General features: G+C 38.5%; 1 protein-coding gene across 4 annotated transcripts in view; it reads left to right on the forward strand.

Moving 5' to 3' along the window:
• The window catches only part of arhgef25a (Rho guanine nucleotide exchange factor (GEF) 25a), a 58,425-nt gene that overhangs the window by 11,885 nt on the left and 22,226 nt on the right, over positions 1–24,314 (forward strand). Inside the window, exon 1 of one of the 4 annotated variants that reach the window (XM_043225028.1) lies at positions 1,831–2,222. The exons of the other annotated variants lie outside the window; for them this stretch is intronic. Within the exon in view, the coding sequence (XP_043080963.1) occupies positions 2,129–2,222 (94 nt within the window). The 5' untranslated portion in view covers positions 1,831–2,128. Of the gene's footprint in view, positions 1–1,830; positions 2,223–24,314 lie in introns of those variants that run through there. 4 annotated transcript variants of the gene reach the window in all.

Raw genomic sequence — 24,314 nt, forward strand, 5'->3', positions numbered from 1 at the left:
GCACTCCATTTCCTGCTCGTCTTCACCATTAGCATCACATTCCAACACACATTTTGCTTACACACGCCTTGTCTCTTTATAGAGCTTTTCACACTTGACACTGTTTAAGGGATAGTTCACAGAAAAATGAAAATTCTGTCAGCACTTCAACTTTTTCTCTTCTTCTGAACACAGAAGATATTTTGAATAATGTTAGAAACCAAACAGTTTTGGTGACCATTGACTTAGAGTATATAGACAAATCACTGACACTTTTCTGGTACTAACTGTTGAATATTTCATAGATGTTTGGAATGAAATAGGGTAAACAATGACAAAACATAAGTAAACAATGAGGTCATTCTTTGGGTAATTTTGTTCTATATTTCACATTTTTCGTACAATATACTTTCATGGTTTAAAAGAACGTGACATTCTTTTTCAACTCCCCTTCAGTTTTACCATTTTTCACTCCATCCAGACGGTACCACTTTTAGCTGTAGCTTAGCATAGATCGTTGATTCTGATTAGACCGTTAGCATCACATTCAAAAATGACCAAAAAGTTTCAATATTTTTCCTATTTAAAACTTGATTCTTCTATAGTTGCATTGTGTACTAAAACCAACGTAAAATCAAAAATTGCTATTTTCGACACTGATATAACTAGAAACTATACTCTCAGCAGCGGTTTACGCAACTTTTCATTTTCTGTCAGTCTTAGAACAGTAACGCGTAGTCGAAATGGGTTGTCCCTATTTTTTAATAAGTAATGTGGGTTTTCTGGGCGTAACGTGCAATAAACCAATTAGAGTCCCATCTCCCATTTCCATTAAGAGCGAGTTGTGCTCGTGCTATGGCGGGTCACTATTTGCATGGCAGAATTTGTTGGCGGAAAAGCTAAACGCTTCTCAAGTGAAGAAAGTGATCTGCCCGTCCGCGAGGCTAATTCTGATACACAGTATGACTGTCAATCATTCATTTTTTATATGTTTGTAGCCTACACAGTAATATTCTTTTACACTGTAATCCTTTAATGTTTACAGCGCATCTGTGTGTGTAATAATCAACGCACGCTGTGGACCCACCCAGAGGCACATTTTCTACTAACACACTCATTAAATAACAATAAAATACACACAGTCCTACTGGTGAAGTCTGGCAGGGAAAGCACTTAGATCAGCTTTACCTGAATAACAATCCCACATTGGTTGTACTGAAATGACATTGTAAGTCAATGCTTACAAACTTACACTCAACACCTTAAATCAAAGCCTACAATATGTATAAACAAAGAAACATGTCATCTAAACCTATAAACATTACTATTTGAAACATGATTTACCACACCTGACTTCCCAGGTCTGTAACTTTCAAAACTAATCAAACGGCAGCTATCTTCATCCCGACGCTCTCGAATTCTGACAATAACTCTGTTTACGGTAAACAGAGAACACTCCCAGCAGGTCTGTCAAAGCCTCTCTGGGTGGACGTATTTGTGAAGATACTCTATTAGCCTGGTATTCCTGAAAATTACCACAGGCAGTCAAGCTCACATTTAGAATTTATTTTCCACCTTGTTTATCTTGGATATGACTCATGAGGGTTTGAATTAGGACCAGCCATTAGAGATCCTCTAAAATTATGCGCTAAAAAAGTCCAAGACAGATGCTTGAGTAGAATGGAGAGCAGAGAGAGAATTTTGAGAAGAGTAAATGCAAGACGAAGGGGATAAAAGGGGGAGTGGGAGCTGTATCCTGGAATAGCCAGCAAGTCGAGCTGCTAACTCCGCCCCCTCACCCCCTCTCTTTCTCTCGCTCTCTCTCACTCTCTCTCTCTCTCTGGCAGTCTTACAGTCTGTCATTTGAGCAGACAGTGAGAGCAGGAGGGAGGAAAAACAGGGAGACTGAGCTGTTCTTTTGCCTGCTGTTGACTCGTCTTGTGCAGTGACAGCCCGAGACTGGATATCTGGATGGTGTATGATTCCCTAACAGACTAGCAGGACTTTCGCTCCTCTTGGGATTTGTTTTGAGGTTCTTCCCCACGCCTCTTTGGAATTACCATTGCAGGGATATCCCCGGCGTGAACGTGCGCGTGTGATGTGCCATGCCCATGCCTGTTAATCTTGTGGTCAGCGACTGGGGTAGACCATGAAGGGGGGCCACCATCATCGGGGCTGCGCCTGCCACCACTTGTTTCGGAAAGTCCTGGCAAAGTGCGGCTGCTGTTATGCCCGGGTCAGAGGTCAGTGACTTTAACACTGTCACGGTGGACTTGATTAAGGAAGGATAGGAAAACTACTGCTATGCTATGAGTTTGCAACTTGTTTGAATGGCATACTGATGGTCTGATTTTCTTATTTAGTCTACAATGTTCTTCAGTGCTTCTCACATTCCAAATCTGCTCACCCACGTAGTCTCTAAAGTGATTATTGAGTGTCAGCGTATTGCATTGCATGTGTGTCGGGGGATTTGCTTCTTTTTCTTTTGCTCGCGCTCAGCTGGAGCAACAGATGTCTGTCACTTCTCCTGGTTACGGCTTCCCCTCACACTTTTCATCTCACTCCCCCTCTCATGCGATTATTGAGCATCGAGAAATGACATGTATGCATTAGATGGAGCGTGTTTACGTGTAGGACAGGGTGCCATGTGTCGAGGGGGGGGGTTTTGGTGCAGCACGTGGGTGGATGAAACACTGGGGACTGCACAGAGACATTCCTTCCTCGTTCAACAGTGAGACTTTGATCAGGACACACTCCGTCTGCCTACCTTCCTTTTTGGTTTGTCTTTCACTATTTTCAGTCAGTCATGGAATTGTCTGATAAATTGATTGTTCACCCAAAAATTAACATTTTTGTCATAACCCTCAGTCCAACTTCAATCCAAACCTTTTTCTCTTTTTGTCTATACCATGAAAGCCAGTGGGGGAAGTCAATGTGTTGTTTTGGATCCCAATGATTTTTATTGTTGGGACAAACAGAGTTTTTCAAAATATCTTCTCTTCTGCTACACGGAAGAAATAAAGCTGTACAGTTTTCGAATGACATAAAAGTAAGTAATGCCATGATTTTGATATTTGCGTGAACTCCTCTAAAGTTGCAGTAGTGAGTTTAAGTTTATAAGTTTAAGTAAATATGACACGTTGAAAGGAAAATAATTTTGATTGCATCTGCACAGTCGGTTCTTTCAAAACCCAAACTGTTTTTATTCTAAATTTGTGTAATTTATGCAAAGCGCAATGCTTTAAAGCTTTTTTCTTGTGCCCTTTTATCATCGTTTTGACTCTGCGGGGCTCTGGCATAGTTCAGATGCCTCTAGTTTAATCTCCAGTGCTTATGTAATGGATATTCTTCCTCTGAGCCAGGGTATGTGCTTTCTACCTTCACTTAGTATCATGTAAGTTAACCTCAGACATCATTCTGATGTCGTGCCAAACCGTGCGAGCCATGTAAGGGCTGTAAACTTTCTGAAATAGCTGTTAGTTTGGGATGTTCCCATTTAAATAGTCCAGCTTCCCTGAAGAAATGTCAAAGAAAGGACTTATAACTTTGAATTGACTATTTCTGAATTAAAACAATTTTAACCCTAAATACTGAATGGTTGGCCTCATGCGGCCATCATGACACAAAAGACACAAATGATAACTATTCATTCTATCACAGAAACCAAGCTATTATTGCTCACAGTATAAATGAATCACGCCTAACTGTGAATAGTGCCTGTATACAGTGTAAAAACTATCACTTTGCATAATACTACGCCTCTATAACTCTGAGTCGACTGCAGTGTCAGTCACACAGAGTTGCTAAGTGCACTTTTAAAAATACATGGAAAGAGAATAAAACACCTCGTAAGTGAAAAATGGCAGTGTATGTACCTTCAGCAGCAAGATGACCGTCTCGAAGTGACAGTACCCTGTGGTTATGTGTAGCTGATTTCGAATGCTACTCAGTCAGCAAATATAATTTTAATGTTGGGCATTAGCATCGGGCTCTCCTTCTTAAATATAAATCACATTAGGAGAAAGCTGCAGGCAGATGGAGATGGCTTAAACCCATATGTGACTTCCTCCCACCCTCTTCTTCTTTCACTTTAACAGTCTGACTCTCCTGCCTTGGAGATTATATGCCTCTTTCTGACACCTAAGCTCTATTCTCTATGATAGAAGGGAGTATAAATGGCTGGTTTATGTAAGAGCGTTTAATCACGCTTGGATGAGGTCTAAATGTTTATTCAGCCCTGGGAATAAAGTACACAACCTGTATGCGCCCAGAGCAGGAGGGCTGTTGACGTGCTGTTTTCTGCATGGTTAAAGGGGCAGATGTGATCTCATGTGCGGTACTAGCTATCGGTCTGACGTCTGGAGGGTCTCGAAAGGGATGTGCGTGACACTGAACCATACTAACAGCTAGTTTCGAGACCCGCCACACGTCTGAAACCCATGTTCCATACCAAGAGTGCAGTGCAAACACTTGCATACACCCTTCTTGTTTTGGTATTTATAGAAAAAATTATTTAGATTGCGCAGAGATAATTATCATCACATATCAGTCTTCAATGGTTTTACCTGTCTGTGAGGGTGTAATGGATGGAAAAGTCTAGAACTTGCACTTCTAGGAAGTAACTACTCTTTTCTAACCTTCTTGAAAAAGCACTATGTTACCATATAGTAGTGCCACAAAACTTTGATATACACACACCATAGTCCTGAATGATTACTGTATTTTTTGGTGCTATTTATTTTGTTTAATTAATTTCTATTTATCTTACAGATTGTTGAAGGGTTAGTTTAGATTTTAGATTAGCCATTCATTTTTGGGTGAACTAACCCTTTAAGATACGGAGCGACTTCTAAATATGATAACATTATATTTGTGTAAGTCTTAAGCCTTATTATGTCTTAAGTCTTATTATGTAAGTCTTAAGCTGCTATTTAAACGTTTTTTAAGGAGTGTCTCATTCTCACTAAGGCTACATTTACTTGATCGAAAGTATAGTAAAAAAAAAAGAAAAGTGAAATATTATTACAGTTTACTATAACGTTTTTTTTTTTTTGTTTAAAATTTGTATGTCATTGCTGTCACTTGTGATTCACTTTCTGTGTACTTGCCAACGTCAACGTCTTTTCCTCTGATTTAGCATCCCTCATGCACAAACCGCGAGTTTAATTTTTTTTTAAACCGTTTAAGGAATCAGTATTAAAAAACTCAACCACATACATCAGTTCCTTAGTGGTGTCTATCCAAAGACCTGGAGAATGCAATCACATAGCTTTTTTAGCCAAACCATCATTCTGGTAATTGCAGAGCAGTGAAAGCTGTTTCTTTTCCACACTGCAGCTGTAGATGGCTATTATTTACAAGCCCAGCAGGAATCCACCATATGACGTCTCTTCTCTCCATCCTAATGAGCACCAAGTTGCATGACAATCATCTGCTCAAATACTATTAAGATAACCATGACTATGTAGCTGAGACAGTTCCCCACTGATACCTGAATGAAAACATTTGGTTTCAAATAGTGTATCTGCATGTGTGTCTGTATATCATTCATAGACCCACTTGGAGATCAATGAACTTGGAACAGAAATCTTGGACGTAATGGCACCATGCATTGACTTAATAATATCAAGCATCAGCAAAGCTTACAGCTGAGACAGCACATTTCAAAGTATTGCTATTAGCATCAGGCTGAACTTGCAGCTAGAAAGATAATAATGTTATGAGTTGGAAAATAAGAAAGGAAAATAGAAAGGGAGGAAGTAAAGGACGGATGTAAACAGTCCGAGGAGACATAACTCAAGAATTGTGTCTGAGCCGAGCTAAGACTTTGTGTTATCTTCTGAAACTTGCTCGGCTCTGACAGAAACAGGAAGCTGAGTTTTTACCTCAGGAAAAAACACATCTTTGCTTAAAATATGCTGGACAAAAGGAGCTTGGTGTAGATTTTGCAGCTGTGTTCACTGAGAAGGACATTGCCATAGAGGCTGGGAACCATTTCAGTAAAAGATTCAGGAATTGTGCCCACCGATTAGCATAGTTGCCTTATTTATTAGCATGCACTGTCTGACTTGTTTTAGCATGCAATTTGCTAGAAATAGCAAGTCCTGCATTGATATTTCCTGGTTAAACTGGAATAGATAGTGAATAAGACATTTCTTTTTGCCTCAAATAAATTAGCACAGCTGTTTAGTAAACCTGTTTAGTTTACCTGCTAAAATTTGAAAATGCCTCTGATCATTTACAGATATAAACAAATTTCCACTTACATGACATGATTATTTTTATTCTTACAAAATTGTACTATTTATCTATTTAAGTCTTGGCAGTAAAGAACTAACATGAAAAAACACTTCAAGTTCAGCGTCTCGAATGAAACCCAAACATTCCATCGAATTCCTTCTTGTGAAAGCACCCCTAATGTTTCCCTTGTTTTACCCCATTATCTGTCTCTGCGTATTTTGGAAAATCTTCAAATTTTTGCTTGCACACTCCCCAAACTCCCACTACAGGTTCAACTGGAAATAGATTGATAGATCTATAACAAATGGCATAGTAGTTAGTGAACAATAAACTTGGTTAAAGAAAAAAAAATCTTACAAACTTGACTTTTAATGTTGTCTCTGTTGTCTTTGGAAGTCTGTCGTGACGAAGATATTTAAAGCTTTAGTCTCATCGTGATAACAAAATGGCCCCCTAAAAACAACTTGCAGAAATACATGATTTTCAGGCGCATTTAAAGCTGCTTTCAGGCGGCTGGTGAAGAACGATGCTTTAATGAAGCCTGGGTATGAGCATGTGCTTCTCGTCATGGTAGTGATTAAGGCGGGAGACAGTACCACTCTGCAGTAAGTCACAACATCTGCTGCTATATTGCGTTTCTACCACTGCAAAGCTCTCTACACCTCCAGTGGTATGTCACAAACCCACAGGTAATCTTGCTTTTATATATACTTTTCCAGAGTACAGGCAGGCATAACACATGTGAGGTTATCACAGAGACTCCAGTGGCAAGAAAGAAGTGAGCAAATCGAGTAAGGACCTCAGCGCCATTGCTCTGCCAAGAGGACGGTCTCCTTTCCAAACCTCTGTTTTCTTTGGCCGTGATGTATATTGAAACCAACGGCTCCACGCTTTCTGTCTCCCTGTGCCTTCATTTTCACCTGCAGGTTTCCTTTCTCGTTTTCACCCTGAGTCAATTTCAAAGCCAACTGTGGTGATGCCTTAGAGAGGCGATAAAGGGCAATTAGGGGTGGAGAAATGGTCACAACAACAATTGTTTGTCTCGCTCTCTCTGTGTCTCTGAAATCAAGTGCAAACTACAACACAGAAACTTGTTGCTCTATGATGTTTTTTCCTGTTATGTGCAGATATTGTGGGAAAACAGGAGCAAACATTTTCTCCCTATTGTTTCTTGACATTTTGGCTGTACCCAAATTCCCAACTTCACTCTACCAATGTAGTCCACTTAAAGGGGTAGTGTACATTTAAGAATGAAAATTTATTGATAATTTACTCACTCCATGTCAACCAAGAGGTTCATGTCTTAGTTTTAAGTAAGCTTAAGACATATCTATCATAATTTATGCATCTTTATGCATCTATAAAAACAATGGGTGAACATGCATCAACTTGACTGAAAACAAGAAAAACTTTGGCTTTGTGCAACTTCATAATGCAGCCATTTTGAGACATCAACTTCAAACATAGGGTTCATTTCAACTTTAGCCTACATTATCTTTCTTTGTTTTAATCTGGTTTGTCAGAGAAATCTGAGGTGGGTTTGTCATATTTTTAGGTTTCTGCTGGATTTGTCACACACACATCCAGGCCACCGTGAGCCCACCTGAGGCCAGTGTTTCTGAGCAATCTTGACTCAGCCTCTTAATGAGCTGGCACTCACAATTCCTGGCAGCTACTCAACCCAGAGAAGGAGAGAGGGCTTCACAACTATAGCAATAATAATTATCTCATACAAAAAAGACTGATCTGCTCGCATTGCACAAGAACATTGATAAGTGGCTCTTGAAGGGGCCGTCTGATTGGACGGGTTATTAGCTGCTATTTAGCAGACCTCATGCAAGGCCACCTGCTATGGTGTGTATGTTTGGAACAAACTGGATTTAAGTGCCAACCTCAAGGGTGCAGTGGTACTAAAGCCAACTGGGACAAGCTCTTTGGTACTAAACCTGCAACCTTTGTGGTGACAAACCTGCTTTTATAGTGCACATAAAATCAAAACGAATATTTCTCATTTTGTTTCTGTGTGTGCATAGATCTACAAATAGAGAAATTGATAGACATCATTTATAGTAAATGGGTATGATTTGTGTTCACATCCCACTAGCTAAGTCTTTTTGAATTTGCAGACATCTTTTTTTGTCATCCACTTATAAGGTCTCATTCCTCCATGCATTATGGAAAAAGCTGCAAAAATAGCAAAAAAATGAAAGCAAGCTGAGGTACTTGAGACTGCTCTTCGCTCAGTAGTAGGAGATATTTTTAACACAACACCCCATCCCCCTTCTTTCACTCTGTCTTACTTTTATTCCCTCCTTTGCTCTCTCTCTCTCTCTCTGTCTTTGTATCACTGTAAATCACCCTGATATATTTTCCTTCCATCCCTCACTCTTTCCATCTCTTACTCAGTCAGCCCCTCCAGCGAAAATGTAGAAATAGCCCCAGCTGAATATTGGGCAGAAAGTTGTATGATATGCCTGTGAGGAATGTGAACATCAAGTGAAGCGTTAAGATCATTCCAGGGGCAAATCTCACTTTCTGGTTCTTTCTCTTTGTCTCTCACCCCCTGAACCAGACTAAATTAAACCTCTGTCCACAGCTGGATGCAATAACCTCCTCAACTTTATTCACCTTTGCTTTTTCTCAGTGTTTCTCTCTCTCTGTCTTTCTGTCTCTGACCCTGAACTCCCCAAGGAGGATATGTGAAGAAAATCATCTGTCAGCATTTCCATTCATCTCAAAGGCCGCTGCTCAGTTGGTGCCACTGGAAGTTTGGGATTTAAAATCAGCTATTTTTGCTCGGGAGGTGTAACATCTTTAGATGCTGTAGATGCCATTTGGTTAATTAGATGTAATCAGATTGTGTTTGCTGTTTGCATCAGTGTAAGGACGAGAAGAACGAGGGAACAAGTTATTAGACTCAAGAGTGCATTCCATGCCTTGTTTAGAAAAAAAAGAAAGAAGGAGGACATCGTTCTTCTGAATTCCACATTCTGCTGCTCCTTGAACATCATCTCTGCTCTAAATTGTGCTGTGATTCACAACATTACCAATGCCAGAATGAGCCACAAGCTTCTGGTGTTTATCTTGGTGGTGAGAGGAGTGTTTTCATTTACTGTTGATGTGTATTTTAGTGGCACATTATTGAATTGCGTTTTTCAACACAAAGGTCTTTCTGTCACTGTTGGCAATCTCGTGAAGTTGTTTTCCCTCGAGGGTTCTTCACAGACAGCACTGGTAGACATATTTTCTTGTAGTTAACAAACAAATTGTGGTGGAGTAGAAACAGTTCTTTAACCTCTTGGACCAACAGCAGCTTGACTCCATGTACACAGAATACAAAAAAAGGACAGATGCTCCTTGCTATGGCTCAGAGCGAACATGAGAATAATAGCTTGTTTATGAAATCCAGCGTGTTATCCGCTTATGCAACAAGCCAGTGACTTAGTAAGAAATGCATGCCTGTATACAGTTACTTCTGACCTTGGGCGGAAATGAAATACGTGTTACAGACAGCGGTTTTTAAAGAGGACATTATGTGCTTTGTTCTTACATCGGAAAGTGTGCTGCTTCAGCGTCAAGCTTTGTTAGTTAAGTCACTCCTGTAGTTTTCAGGCTGCTGATCTAAGCTGTATGGGGCCAGATGCTGGTTTAATTAGAAAAAGGAGGAAAGTCAGAAAGAGCTCTTATTGTGAGACTTTCCGTGTCCCAGAGATAACTGATGATTTAACGTTAACATGTCATTGTATTTATTAGTATATCATGGTGCATGTTCAATAACATTTTAAAACCATGGTATTTTGTGAAAAAAAAGAAAAGATTTATAGAAAAATGAAGAGAAAAATTTCTGAAAAGTAATGTAGAGGTGCCATTTGTGGTCCAATGTGCTATTATAAAACCATTGTACATAGAAATATGCCATGGTACTAGTTATTGATGACTATGAAATTTACATAACATAGTATTTAAACTATTTAAACTTACTCCTACTATAGGTACTTCAAAATATACCATGCTAATATTAATATATAATATACCATGTAATATTCTTTTTCTGTGGATGGATACAAATATCCATCTGTTGGAATTAATTTCTATCCATCTGTCATAATTAATCTCTTCATAAATCATATCTATCCATATGTTATTTTATGCTACATAGTTGGACAGGTCTTTTCTTTCCTTCCTTCTTCCTTCCTTAATTTCTTCAATCTTTCTGAAGAAAACAAACAACACTTACTATGATACTATTGTAGTATTTTCAGAGCTATAATATACATAAGTTTCCATCATATTATCATTTGATGCAAATCTACCATGGTACCTAGCACAAGGTATATGCAAAAAACATATTATTAGCTACATGCCCAAAAATGTGTTGATACCATAGTATTTCTTGTGGAAGAAAGAAAGAAAGCTTACAATAAGTACTTGAGAGGTACCATGTTCCTGTGATCTGATAGCAGATGGCAATACCATGGAAAACTGATATATATTAATAATTGATGACTTTGATTGTAGGATAAATGAAGAATGAAAAACAAGAAAGAGCGATATACTCCTGTAACAAAATGCTGACGCTTCTGACACTAGTCCCTCACTTATTTGATGATGCTCAGTTGGCATTTTCACAGTCAGTCAATCCCTTGTGCTGAACATGACAGTGATTGGCTCGAGCGAGACTTTGATGTGAGTGATAACAAGCTGGCTGTGTAAAGTGAACTTTCAGATGTGTGTGCGGTATGCATATGTCAGTCGATGCCCGTAACTTGTCTCTCTGACAGCTTTTCTTTTGTGTGGTTGTCCCTAACTCTCTTCCCTTGGGGTTTAGTTGCCATGGCAATGTGACTTAGAAGAAACAGAGAGACATGGTAAGGAATAAAAATTTGTGCTGGAGGCTTAACAACCATTATTGGTCTGCACATACTGTATACAGTGTGCAATCAGTCATGCTAACTATGATGCACCTGTGAGTCACTGGAGACATCATTTGTAAGTATTACACAAAGCTCAGAGCAAAGATCCTCCTACGCAGATGGTGACACCCAGTAAACTACCTTAACGTAGCTGAGAATCAAGGCCAAATACAACCTTCAGGAAACAGGAAATACTGGACGTCCCTTGTTATTAAATCCCCACAAGATGCTATTTGGATGGTTAAATATACAGAGTTTTCCACATGAAATAAGCAATGTCTTAGCAATAGCAATGAGGAGTGTGTCTGCAGGGGAGAATTTGTCCTCTGATCAGTAGAAAGGACTTTCATATCGCTAAAACATCATAGCAGACACTCGCTGAGATCATCTGCCTTTTGATCTATACACAGAAAGCAGGATGAAGACTTTTTATTCTACCGTTGTCTGATCAACAGGTTCGGTCAGCATGGATGAACGTCCTGCCGTGTAGAATCTAGTCTAGCTTAGTTAGACCCTTGAGTAAATAACAGCTTATTTTGTCCAAAACCACCTACTTAGATGAGAATAGATCCTGTATATATGTATGTATATGTATATATTTACTATATATATATATATATATATATATATATATGTATATATGTACTATATATATATATATATATATATATATATATATATATATATATATATATATATATATATATATATATGTGTATATATATATGTGTGTGTGTATGTGTATCGTTCCTATATTGCAGCCATTTGCTAAAATCATTTAAGTTCATTTTTTCCTCATTAATGTACACACAGCACTTGATGTTGATAGAAAAACGCAGAATTGTTGACATATTTGCAGATTTAAAAAAAAAAAAACTGATTGGTGACGATTAATTAATCGAATGAATCGCAAATTAATCGCACATTAAATTTGTCACTATTATCAATCTTGGGAGGGTGAAGTATACATTTCATTATTTTATTAATTTTATTAGTATTACTATGGAAATAATAGTTCTTTAGAGAAATTACACTGTAAATAATAAATGGTCGCAAATGTGTTAATGATTAAGTCATCGAGTTATTTATTTGATTTGTTCAAATGGCAGATTCCAGGGGCAGTTCTAGACTCAACCCCCTCTAGAACTATAATCAGTAATCCTAAAACAAAAAAAGGATCAGGCCAGTGCTGCTTCCTCAAGAAAGATTATTTCGCTCATTTATCAATCTCACACATTAGGGACTACATGGACCTACATGGACCGCGCGGGCCTGGTCTCATTAAAGGGCGTTTCAATGGCACTATTTTCTAGTGTGGGCACCTTCCCCACACCTCTAAACGGATCTTCATCCTCATCAGACCGATCGGTGTGTGACATTAAAATTCCTTGAGAACAATGAGAGAGCAGACGGCTTCCTTATGTTCTTGAATCGCCCTGGTGGCATTTTGCCCCATATCTTGAATTTAGGGACATTCTTACTGTGTTCTCTGGGCTCCATCATGATCATGCAGTGAGTTGCTGCACTACCATATTTGTCATCAATGTCAGATAGGTGGACCCCATAACAAACAAATACCAACATGTGTGTGTGAAAAATTATTTCATTATATATTCAATGATAGAGAGAGAGAATGATTTTATTGCTGGTTCCCTGACAGTGTGTTCATATGTTATATACATTATGTATACAGTATATATTGCATTAAATATTAAGATCCAGAAACTGCTTTCCGATTTTGTGGGCAGTATGTATTGACTGGACTGTGGGAGGTCTGTGAATATGGTGTGTAAGACTTTTAGACTGTAAAAATCTTTTGTTTTCTGTGCACTCTGCAATGTGTGATGCTCTGTTGTGGTTGTGTGTGGGTACAGTAACAGGGAGGTGGATGAGCAGGCAACTTCAGGGAGATGTTTTTTGCTTTTAATGATCATAATTGAGAAGATCTGTGCACAAACAGGCAGTGCCACGTGGACTCCCTCGCAATGCAGGGCTTCTCTTCTGGAACGATCTCCATGAGCCATCCAATCACTGGCATCTGGTCCTAAAAATCCTGCCACATGAACCAAAGGCTGCTGTAGGCAGATAAAAGCTGACACACAGGGAGGTCCACCCACCTACACACACACACACACACACATACATTGTCATTCCTAATTGCTGTGTGTGTGTGTGTGTGTGGTGATGGAAGACGAGGTAAAAACACAAAGTAGTGTGAAAGAATAACTTCAGACAGATGGTAATGGACAGAAGCGATATGCTTGCTCATCCTAATGGGATGCTGATCTTTTTGTTATTCTCTTCCTTAATTATCCCGTATAGGGAACAGGTGCTGTTGGTTTTCCTCGCCTCTGTGCCTACGTGTTCAAGATGTTATTGTGGCCCAGGGCTGCAATGAAAAACATGCAGATTGCTCACTATTACAGTATATGGATCTGCATAATGGATTCATATAAGAGACGCAGCAGAACTCCTTTCATACATTTATAATTTGTAAATACATTTATATAGATTCTATTTGGAAACAAAACTTAACTACTTTGTTAAAAATTTGCCAAAACCATGCTCAATCACACTAGTTTGTGTGTGAAAATTAGACTGATTAATTGCTTCATTAGTGGAAGGTTTTGCTTGTGTTTGTGATAAAAGACATGTCCGAATGTTTTGTCAGTTACGCTCTGTCCCTGTTGATGAGCTTTGACCTAAGCAATTTGTAAATTTTTTGGTCATATGATATCATTGCTTTCAAGAATGTTGCCCTTGACACACTCGACTGCAATGCAAAAACTTGGACTATTTGACCTCCTGTCTGTTACGTCATCAAATTCATGTGTTAAATTGCTAAAGCATAGGGCCAAGTTGCAACAAACTCCTTAAGCTAAGAAAATCCTTAATTATATGTATCGCACAAGCATTTTCACAAAGGTTTGTTGCAACCAGCTAATCTTTTATTTTTGATACCCATTGCTAAATGGATAATTAAAGTGATTGTTCACCCCCAAACCTGAATTTGTCTTCAATGAAACACAAAAGAAGATATTTAAAATAATTTCACACCATTTCGCACAACTGTTATATATATATATATTTCTCAGAAACAAAATCAAACAGTTTTAGAATGAGGAGGGAAAATGATTTTCAATTTCGAGCCAACTAGTATTTCTAGTTAAAATGTTTGGTTTTGGCAAGTCATATCAGATATTGTTACATTCTACATGTTTGATTTGATCCACTCACATAGTTTTCATATTGTTCTTGCAATCTGATTTAATCAATGTATTAGGTTACAGTTCCTAATAAAGTTACCAATACACTATAGAGCATCTTTGCACATACTCAAGCTCCATTTACACATCCCTCTCTTGTTTTATTGACATTCACATTCAGGATTCTGTGGTGCTTTCTTAAGCTGGCAGGTAAAAGATAAATCTGAGTCATCAGGAACTATCGAGCTCATCCCCTTGTTAGTGACCCTCTCCTCTTGGCCACTTTAACAGCAGTCGTGGCTCGTCTGGACGTCAGCAGTGAGGGGTGATGCTGAGGTTGACTCAGGTCTCCAGTCTGGGGTGTAATTAAGATCTCTTTTACCCCTTTTTTGTAGTGTCAGCAGGGCCAGAGCCAGGAAAGCAGATAGCCACGGTCTCGGCCTTGCACAGCAGTTGTGTGTCTGTGGTGGAACATGGCAAGAGGATGAGGGAAAGAGGCTGGGATTGCGGTATAGGAAGGCTTTTGGGAGCAGCCGGGTAGGAATGCTGAGTTTTTTTCCACAGACCAGTAGTTCATCACCACTGAGGAGTATGTGCCATGCCACTCAATTCCCACATCATCACAGAGACAGCATTAATAGAGTGGTAAGCCTCTTACTCAGACGCTTCGGACCGTGAGACTGATATCGCTAGTGCATTATGTAATTTTTATGCTCAGTTTTGCTTTTCATTGTCATCAAAATGCACCAAATCCAGTAATTTCATCAGATTATAGAATGGCGATAAGAGCAGGTCATGTGACCTCAGCATGTGCACTTTTTTTTAGTCAGCCTGCCTCTGAGAGAGCTTCTGATATGCTGAAATTGGAGGATGTCTCTTATGTTTTGGTGGAGGAAGAAGACTTATAAGTGCTGTTATCCGGGTTCAGACTGCATGCTTGGAGCATTCATTATTGTATCAGCCTGACTGTGTGCATATACGTGCACACTTATGCTTCAGTAATACCCAGGCACTTTTGGGTTTTTCTAAGTGTTATTGCATGCTTAAGTGTTCAGACCTTGGATTTTCAGCCTCTTAACAAGTGGAAAATCCCTATCCAGACTCGGGAACAGAAGATCAATATATCCAGGGAGGTGACTACTGAAAAACACAGGGTTTGTTTATGTGTATGTGGTTCTTCATTTATGGCCTGTGGTTTCACAATATTCATATTGGCCACTCGCAGAGGGTTGCTTCTTTTTGCTTTATGCCATAACCACAAAGCGGTTGTTTATGTGTGTGGGAGAATAATGGCTGATTAGGATGCTACAACAGCGTTTTAATAGCCACATTACGTTTTAAAAAATTCTAGGATGTTGAAAATGATGTAATGAAATCAAGAAATTAATAGTGTATAAATATTGTGTGAATAACATTATGAGAAAAAGTGATTTCCACAATAGTAATAGTGCTATACTTGTCATAATTGTTACTTTAAAAAAAAATACTATTTCATTTTTAGACCATTAGGACTTTTTTATCAGTATTTTTTTTAAATGTATCACTAAAATGGCATTATAGAATGCTGCATGACAGATAAGAAATAATAAGATTGATGTCATAAAAGTTCATTCTTTCCATTTTTCTTAGCTCAACTGTTTTCTAGTTACTGCGTTTTGCCTTTGTAAGGCATAATGCTGTTTTAATCAGGATATCTATAATTCTAATACTGATGCACGAGAAAAAAAAATTTATGAAAAAGATTTATATTATCTTTCAATTAATCAGTTTTACTAATCTGCTTTTCCTCTATACCATTTCTACCCCTTTAGATCCGAGAAAGCATCTATGTATGGCCTTGCCTGAACCTTAAACTCAGTTCAGTCTGTCAGAATATGTTGATGTCTTTGTCGATCACTCTAAAGTATTGCTGCCACCTCCCGTCACAGCCTCCGTCAATCACAATCTCTCTTTTTTGAAATCCCTCCTCGTATCTATTTCACCTCTGCTTCTTTCAGTTTCAGCACTGACATTATTAGACCTTCTCTTTGTTGAAAAGTAAACACAAATAGACTGAAGGGGTTCATGTTTGCAGAAGCATTTCTAGTGCATGCCCCTTCTTTTTATTCTGAGTCAGATGCATTTTGAAAGCAACTTCCACATCGAGACTTGTGCTTTTAATGCTCATCTTAGCATTTCTTCATGACTGGGCAGGGTAGGAGCGGTGCGGTGCGGGGGGCTGGTGGTTGAGGGTCTCTGGGGTTGAGGAGGCCGACAGCCACTGTGTAATGCTGCAAGATAGGGGGAGTGGAGGAGAGCAAAAGAGCATGTGGCAGAGAAAATGCAAAGGAGGAAGATGGGGAGGGTGGAAGAGCAGTGGAGGAAACAGCCAAGTGCCAGTTCTCATTAATTAAACAAACACATGAAGAAAAAAGCAGTTAAAGGGACAGTTCAACCAAAAAAATAAAAATGGTCACCCTTACAGCGTTCAGAATCATTTGTTGTTCCTTTCAGATCTTAAAAACATAAAAAATATATACTGGACTTGCTGGTGTGTTTTGGATCATTGTCCTGCTGCAGAACCCAGGTTTGATTCAGCTTGAGGTCACGAGCAGATAACCTGACATTGTCCTTCAGGATTTTTTGGTAGACAGCATAATTCATGGTTCCATTTATCACAGCAAGTCTTCCAGGTCCTGAAGCAGCAAAACAGCCCCAGACCATCACACTACCACCACCATATTTTACTGTTGGTATGATGTCCTTTTTCTGAAATGCTGTTTTACTTTTACGGCAGATGTAATGGTACACACACCTTCCAAAAAGTTAAACTTTTGTCTCGTCAGTCCACACTGTATTTTCCCAAAAGTCTTGGGGACCATAAAGATGTTTTCTGGCGAAGCTGAGACGGGCCTTTATATTCTTTTTGCTCAGCAGCGGTTTTTCGTCTTGGAACTCTGCCATGCAGGCCATTTTTGGCCAGTCTCTTTCTTATGGTGGAGTCCAGTGCTTAATTTGTAAATTTCTAGGTCCCGGAACAAAGCGGGGTGACGGATCCGGCATGTGATTAGAGGAGGGAGAGGTAATGGAGCATTCACGCAATCACACTGGAGGACGAGTGTGATTAATAACAGCATGCTTGCTTTTATTAGGGCTCGTACATGAAAAGCCTGGAAAAGCCATAAAATTTCGCAACAGTAATAATCCAGGCCTGAAAAAAAAATCTATAATGAAATTTGATTTCACTAATTTCTGTAATAGAGTTCAATTTAATCATGTTCAAAATTTACACATCACATAGTTTTACTCTTTCCCAAGTTTATAATGAGGGTTCCTGCAAACATATTCAGTATAGCATGTAGTTTAGATGCCTAAATTAAATAAATTATCAAGCTATCAGATTGAATCAGTGAAAAAAGTGTTAAGTGATTAGATCTCTCAAAGTGGTTTCACATAAGATGTGCCTGATCATTTTTCTTTCATTGTCTCCTAAGCTCATTGTTGTTCCCAAAAACATAAGCACCTCTTTTCTACGGCAGTCTGCTTTCAGCTGTACACATTTCAGGACAGTTGCATTCAGAATTGCATCTTTGCATCTTTTGCCCAAATTTGCTCATTGTATATATCGTCCCAAAATGTGTGTGTGTGTGTGATGTTGGTGCCATCCATTGAGCATCCATTGAGCTATTAGTTATTAAAAAGATCTAACTAAAAGGTAAGGCTCATTCATGAATCAGAACAGTGCCACATAACTAGAAAAATAAATTCTCACAAAAACACAAAAAGCTGTTGTATTGCTTTAGAAGTCTTGAAATATAGTTTTGTGCGCTTTTACTTTCATCCCACTCTTCTTGAAGCCTGAAAACACCACAGAAAGTCATATATGCTTAGAGTAAATGACAGGATTTTCATTTTTGGATGAACAATTTTTTTACCTACAGAAGCACAGAAAGAGGAAAAAAGGATTAAAACCCTAAAGAAGGCTGTGGCCAGAAACATCAGGCTACGTTTAAAAGTCTTGCTGCATTGCAAGGAAAAACTAAGCCAGGAAATGGCTGTAATCACAGCCAGCCAGGAAACCAGCACTCTGATCGAGAGCGGGAGATGGTGTGTGTGGCCACAGGCTAGGAGCAAATGATGTTAATGGCGCAGTGCAGTACAGTACGGTCCGATCTGATCCGGAGCAACGTGTTACGTGTCCACTCAGGAGAGGCTGTCCTTCAGCGTCTCTACACACACAGACCTGTCTGAGGCTCAAACAGCTCCATTTCCTCTGCGTAAGTGAAATGCAATCCAAAGGCCAGGCATCGGTTGAGAACAAGTGGTCTAGAATGAGAGCGAGACAAAGAGCAGGAACTACATACTTCATAACAATAGAGAAAAATAGACACTCTGATTTTGCATTTGTGGGCCTACTTGCACGGCACTCTCCTTCCTGATTAGATGATACTTTTATCGAAGGAGGAGAGAACACTACAATTACTAGTTCACCCAAAAATGAAAAAAAGATTGTCATTTTTACCTGCTGAACATAAAAGAAGATATTTTTGAAAAATGTCCCAGTGTCTATACGGTAAAATTCTTTGTAGATTTGGGCCCCACTAGCTTTTATTGTATGGACAAAAATAGATGTTTATAATACCACCTCTTGTAGTTTTTTTTTATAGAAAGTTTGAAATGGAAAGTTAGTGTTAACGACTAAAATTAGTTTTTTGAGTGAACTAACCCTTTAACTTTGACAGTATATAAAATAGCCAAGGAGTTATCATTTTTAATTTATACTTTTTCAGGTCTAGAAATATATACAGTGCCTTGCGAAAGTATTCATACCCCTTAATTGTTTCGCATTTTGTTATGTTGCTGCCTTACGTTAAACTGCTTTTAAATTACTTTTTTCCCCCACATCAATCTACACTCAATACACCATAAGTGTACAACAAAAAAACTGTTTTTTAACATTTGTAAATTTATTACAAATAAAAAACTGAAATAAGCACATTGCTTAAGTATTCATACTCTTAAATAAATATTTAGCTGAAGCATGTTTACAGTCTCAAGTCTTTTTTGTTTGCTGCGACTAGCTTTGACAAATTGCTGTTGAGCTATTATGTGCCACTCTTGGTTTCTTTCAAACGTGATGCTTAGAATTGAGGTTCATCAGAACAGAAAATCTTGTTTCTCACAATCACAGTCTCACAGAGATTCCTTAAATGTGTGTTTTTATGTGTCTTACCTGAGGAGAGGATCAAGTCTTGCCACACCACCATAAAGCCCAAATTGATGAAGTGATGTTTGTCCATCTGTAGATTTCTTCTATCTACATATGATCATGAAGCTCTACTAGAGTGACTTTCAGGTTCTTGGTCACCTTGTTAACCAAAGCTCCATAAGTTGCTCAGTTTGCCCAGGAGGCTAGATCGAGGAAGAGTCCTGGTTGTTTTAAACTTCTTCCATTAAGGTTAACGTATATGCTTCTGTTTGTTTTGGCCTCAATGCATGTTTTTTGCTCTGATATGCATTATCAGCTAACTTTTTATTAAGACGTGTGCCTTTCCAAATTAAATCCATTTAATTGAATTTACCAAAGGTTCATTTCATCCTAAGTGTAACATCTTAAAGCAATATGAATGCTGACCATGATAAGGGTATGAATGCTTATGCAGTGAAGTCATTTTAGTTTTTTTTATTTTTAATAAATTTGCAAAGATGATAAAAACCTGATTTGGGGAAAAAAAGTTTAAGGCAGTAAGAACAAAATGAATACTTTTGCATGGCACTATGTATATATATTTTTTCAATTGCATATATACAGATTAAGTAGGAACCCTTGTTTTTCAAAGATGAAATAAAAAAACTAAGAAATATGTTCATTTTGTAGTTGTTTTGACTATTTTAATGCTTGTGTGTTGTCTTATTTAAAGCTATAATCTTGTAAGTAATCTTGAGCCCTTCTTGTAAGGTTGTTAAGACCCAGGTTGGGAACTACTGTTGTAGGTAAATATTTGAGAGGAGAGGTCTTCCATCTAGTAGAAAATGTGCTTCTTCAGTGTGTGGGTCTAAATGAGAAAGCCTGGGTTAGGTGCAATCTCCAGAAATTGGATTATAGCAGTATCAGATAGCTGCAAAAAGGAAGTTGATGGAAAACCAAATTGTTCTTGGCACATTTATTTAGCTAAAGCAGTTTTTTCCCCAAATAATATCCTCACTTCATAACATCATATTTTCCGAAGCCTCGTCCATTAAGTTCTCCTCTAGCTTCCAAACTTTCAGATAGCATCTAGTTATCCATAAATTAGAGTCAGTGTCCCTGATTAACAGACAAGTGTATGTTTTGGATGCAGATCCACAATATTGGATGCTTCTGTCCTACCTGGTTGCTTAACAAGCTTAACCAAGTAAGTTTTGATGCTATTGGATGTTGATCCAACAGATCTATGCCTCATCCTGTCCTATAGGAAGGCATAGAAAACATCAGGTGCAGATGCAGTGACTCAACCGCAGTCCAAACTCAGCGACTGTGGCCAAAGCTGACTAAAGCTCTGCGGGTCTCCAGAGGCCTGAGCCTCTCTGAAAATTGCCGTCATTAGAGCCAACACGATCCCTCCTGCAGAGCGGCTGCCTCAGCACTCTTCCAGCCAATCAATAAGTGAAAATGGAGCCCAAATTCTTGGAAAGGTGGACTCTATAACACATTGGTCTACACAAGCACATGTCCCATGGCAGACATTATCACTAACATTTATACATTTTTGCAACCATTTGCATTCTTTTTTTTGGCTTGTGTGAGACTGCCTGTTGTTTCTTGAGCTGTAAGTCATGTAAATTAAATGATTAATCAGTATCTATTAATATCATCAATAAATGGATTTAATTAATTGGTGTTTAAAAAAGTGGGGGGGGGGGTTTGTGCAGTTGAAGTTGAGCCACTGATGTCACACGGACAGTTTTACTGACATTTCAGTTGTATTGCTGTCTATAAAGGGTCAAATAGCTCTCTGATTTCATCAAAAATATCTAAAGTTTGTGTTCTAAAGATGAACAAAGGTCTTATGGGTTTGGAAAGACATGATGGTAAGTAATGGCAGAATTTTGGGTAACCCTTTATAACAACTACACACTATGAATCTTTAGGTAAGCATTAGTAAATAGCCTGTTCATCCTTTATAAAACATTGTTTCAACATAAATAATCATTGCTAAGCCATTTATAAATACATCTATAAATGCCTTGCTCTTGATTTATAAACATATCTTTTACAAAGGAGATTTAAAGGCTCAGTTATCTTCCTAACAGAAAAAAAAATAAACAACACAGAGGGATACAGAACTACTCATTTCAGGATGCAAAAAATTTAACTGTACAACTAGACACTTGAAAGTTTCTTTCTATGAAATTGCAGAGGTTTTTCACTACAGTTCTTACTAATGAAATAATGGTTTATAAAGGATGAATTGAGTGTTTACTAATGCTTAACTAATGAAGTGTTACAAAATGTTCATTTTGAGGTGAGCTAACTGTTTAAGCATGCACTTTAGTAATTTCATGCTTTCTAAAAAAATCTGGATACATTACATACAATACAAAACCAAATATTGTTATCTTATGCATCTGAACCCCACAGGTGATTTTTTTTTTTTTTAATGTTGTTTAAATATTATATTATATCAACAGTGCACTATTGAAAAAGAATGCATTTTCCTGAAATTACATTTTTAATTTAATTAAGTTTTGCATTGAATGAAACAACAATTTGATTTAAAACTTTTTTACTATTCCTTTTTTTCTACACGCTCTACATCCTAATACTATTTTATAGTTTAAATTAAATTTTGAATCCCAGATTTTCCACATTTGTCTCAAAGTTTCTTCATTATATGCTTCTTCCTCAGATAACAGAGTCTGGAAAGTTTTTTAGCAAGAATCTGCATTATCCCAGAGCACAGAGATTGTGAAGCTCAGAAGAGGGAACAATCCCTTCTGTTGCACCAGACTTCTCATGAAGACAGGGCTCAGAAGAAAGTGAGAGAGATTTAGAAGGAAGAGGATTGTGGAGAGAGAGATGACAAAATTGGAGGAACGGCTCAGCATTAGCTGATCACTGGGGACGAGGAGGGCTCAGACTTAATATTTTGCTTAATTCAGCTTTTAATTATCAATTTTGTTGAGCGGTGCAGTGGCTGCATTATCAAAATGCCTCTTTGTAATCTCTCCTGGCTCTCAGACACACCATTACAGAAATGAGTTCACGCACACACACACACACACACACACACACACACACACACACTTGACTGACAGAAGAACGGTTTTTCATTTAAATATTATATCCCCTCCTCTTCTTGTCAATGTCAGAGTGATGGAGAGAGACTCACTTAACCCAGTCAGAAAAACATCTAGAACGCCTTTGCAGTGTCAGATGGGTATTACAGTATGTTAATTTTTTTGGATCCCCAGTTGGCACAATGCTGGGTTGTCTTGATGTAGCAAAACTCCTCCGTCATTGGAGTTTAGTGGCAAACCAGGGGCGGAAGGGTGGCGTGATTGATGTGACATGGTGTCTTGGTTGCCATGGTGAGTAAAGCAAGAAGTTAAACATGTGATAAGCCGGGATACTAATACCATTGTGTCCAACTTTATCACAGTACTGTATATTTTACAACACTAATTTCTCAAAACCCATGCATGTACAGCATGTATGCAGATGCATTGATATGGATCTTAATTTAAGACTTTGAACCTTTTAGTTCATGATTGTGCTCCTCAGCTGTAGTTTGTGGGACTGAATATATTTCGCAGGCCTGGAGTCAGACAAATCAGACTCTGTAAACCGCAAGTCCTTTCCATAACAATCAGATGCGTGCAACAATGCACACACAGCGTCTTATTTATTTTCCCACAAAGTTATATAGAATTGTTTTTGCTGTCTTGTTTGCAGTCTGTTGGTTCAAGCTATACAGCGTGTTAGTTTTTCTTTCTTCGTCTCTTCCTGTATCCACTGTGCCATAAGCGTTTGCTCAAGACCTTTTCCCTTCTCTCCTATTTTGAGCCCCTGCTCTCCTCCATCCATTCATCTCTCCATCTCAGATCCCATTACACTCACCCCCCACTTGCGCTTTCATGTTGACTTTGTTGCTGAGGGCCGACGAAACAGCCCACCGGCCGCCCTGAGCTGAAACACATGCTCTCCAGAAATTATGGTTGGGCCTGCCAGCGGGGGGCTGTGGGGAATTCTGTGTTTTCTTCCGTCCAACTGAGCCAACCTTAGATAACTATTCAGTCTCCGTGCAGGGTTGTTTTCACTGCACTCTCTGGTTTCCGTCTCGCTCGGCTAATGTGTTGTGTGGGCACTCATTTTGCTGGAGAGGTTTCCGGTGATGGAGACTGAAGTTTCGGGGGCCCGTGGCTCTGCGTCGTGTAAACAAAACAGCATGTTCTTTTTGTGTAGTAATAGGCTGTTCGGTAGCCCTGAGGTCTGGGAAATGCAGTAACCTGTTACGCCTGTTTTGCACCTAAATGTTCTTCTGTCCGTATTTACAGGTTGCAGAATTCACACTGGGTCTGCTCTCTGTTCAGTAAATCAGAGTGAATCTAGATTGTTTTAGCAGTTTAATGCTACAGTTTGGGCTTTGGATTGTGTTCTGTGTAGTTAAATTAACATTTTAATGTAAATGTGATCCCACTTCTAATGGAAATTAGGTTTCAAAACAATCATGGTTGTAATATCAATAGCTATTCATTATAAATGGGCTGATCCTGATTACCATTTTATAATTTATGGCCATTATTAAAATACATTTTCAGTGTAGTAACCCCGAAACCACTTGATGCTTCAGGATGGAGCTGAAGCCTCACAAACACACGGCTTTCAGAATTGTTTTAATGCCCAGAGGTTACTTTTCATGCCTCTGCAGATCTGTATAATTATTGCTGTGTTATTGCAGTATTGTGTAAGTTTAATTAGATTTTTTTAATTTAGAAAAATGTCAATGCAGTTTTA

Source organism: Puntigrus tetrazona, chromosome 23, assembly GCF_018831695.1.
Source record: "Puntigrus tetrazona isolate hp1 chromosome 23, ASM1883169v1, whole genome shotgun sequence".
In the NCBI taxonomy this organism is placed as follows: Eukaryota; Metazoa; Chordata; class Actinopteri; order Cypriniformes; family Cyprinidae; genus Puntigrus; species Puntigrus tetrazona.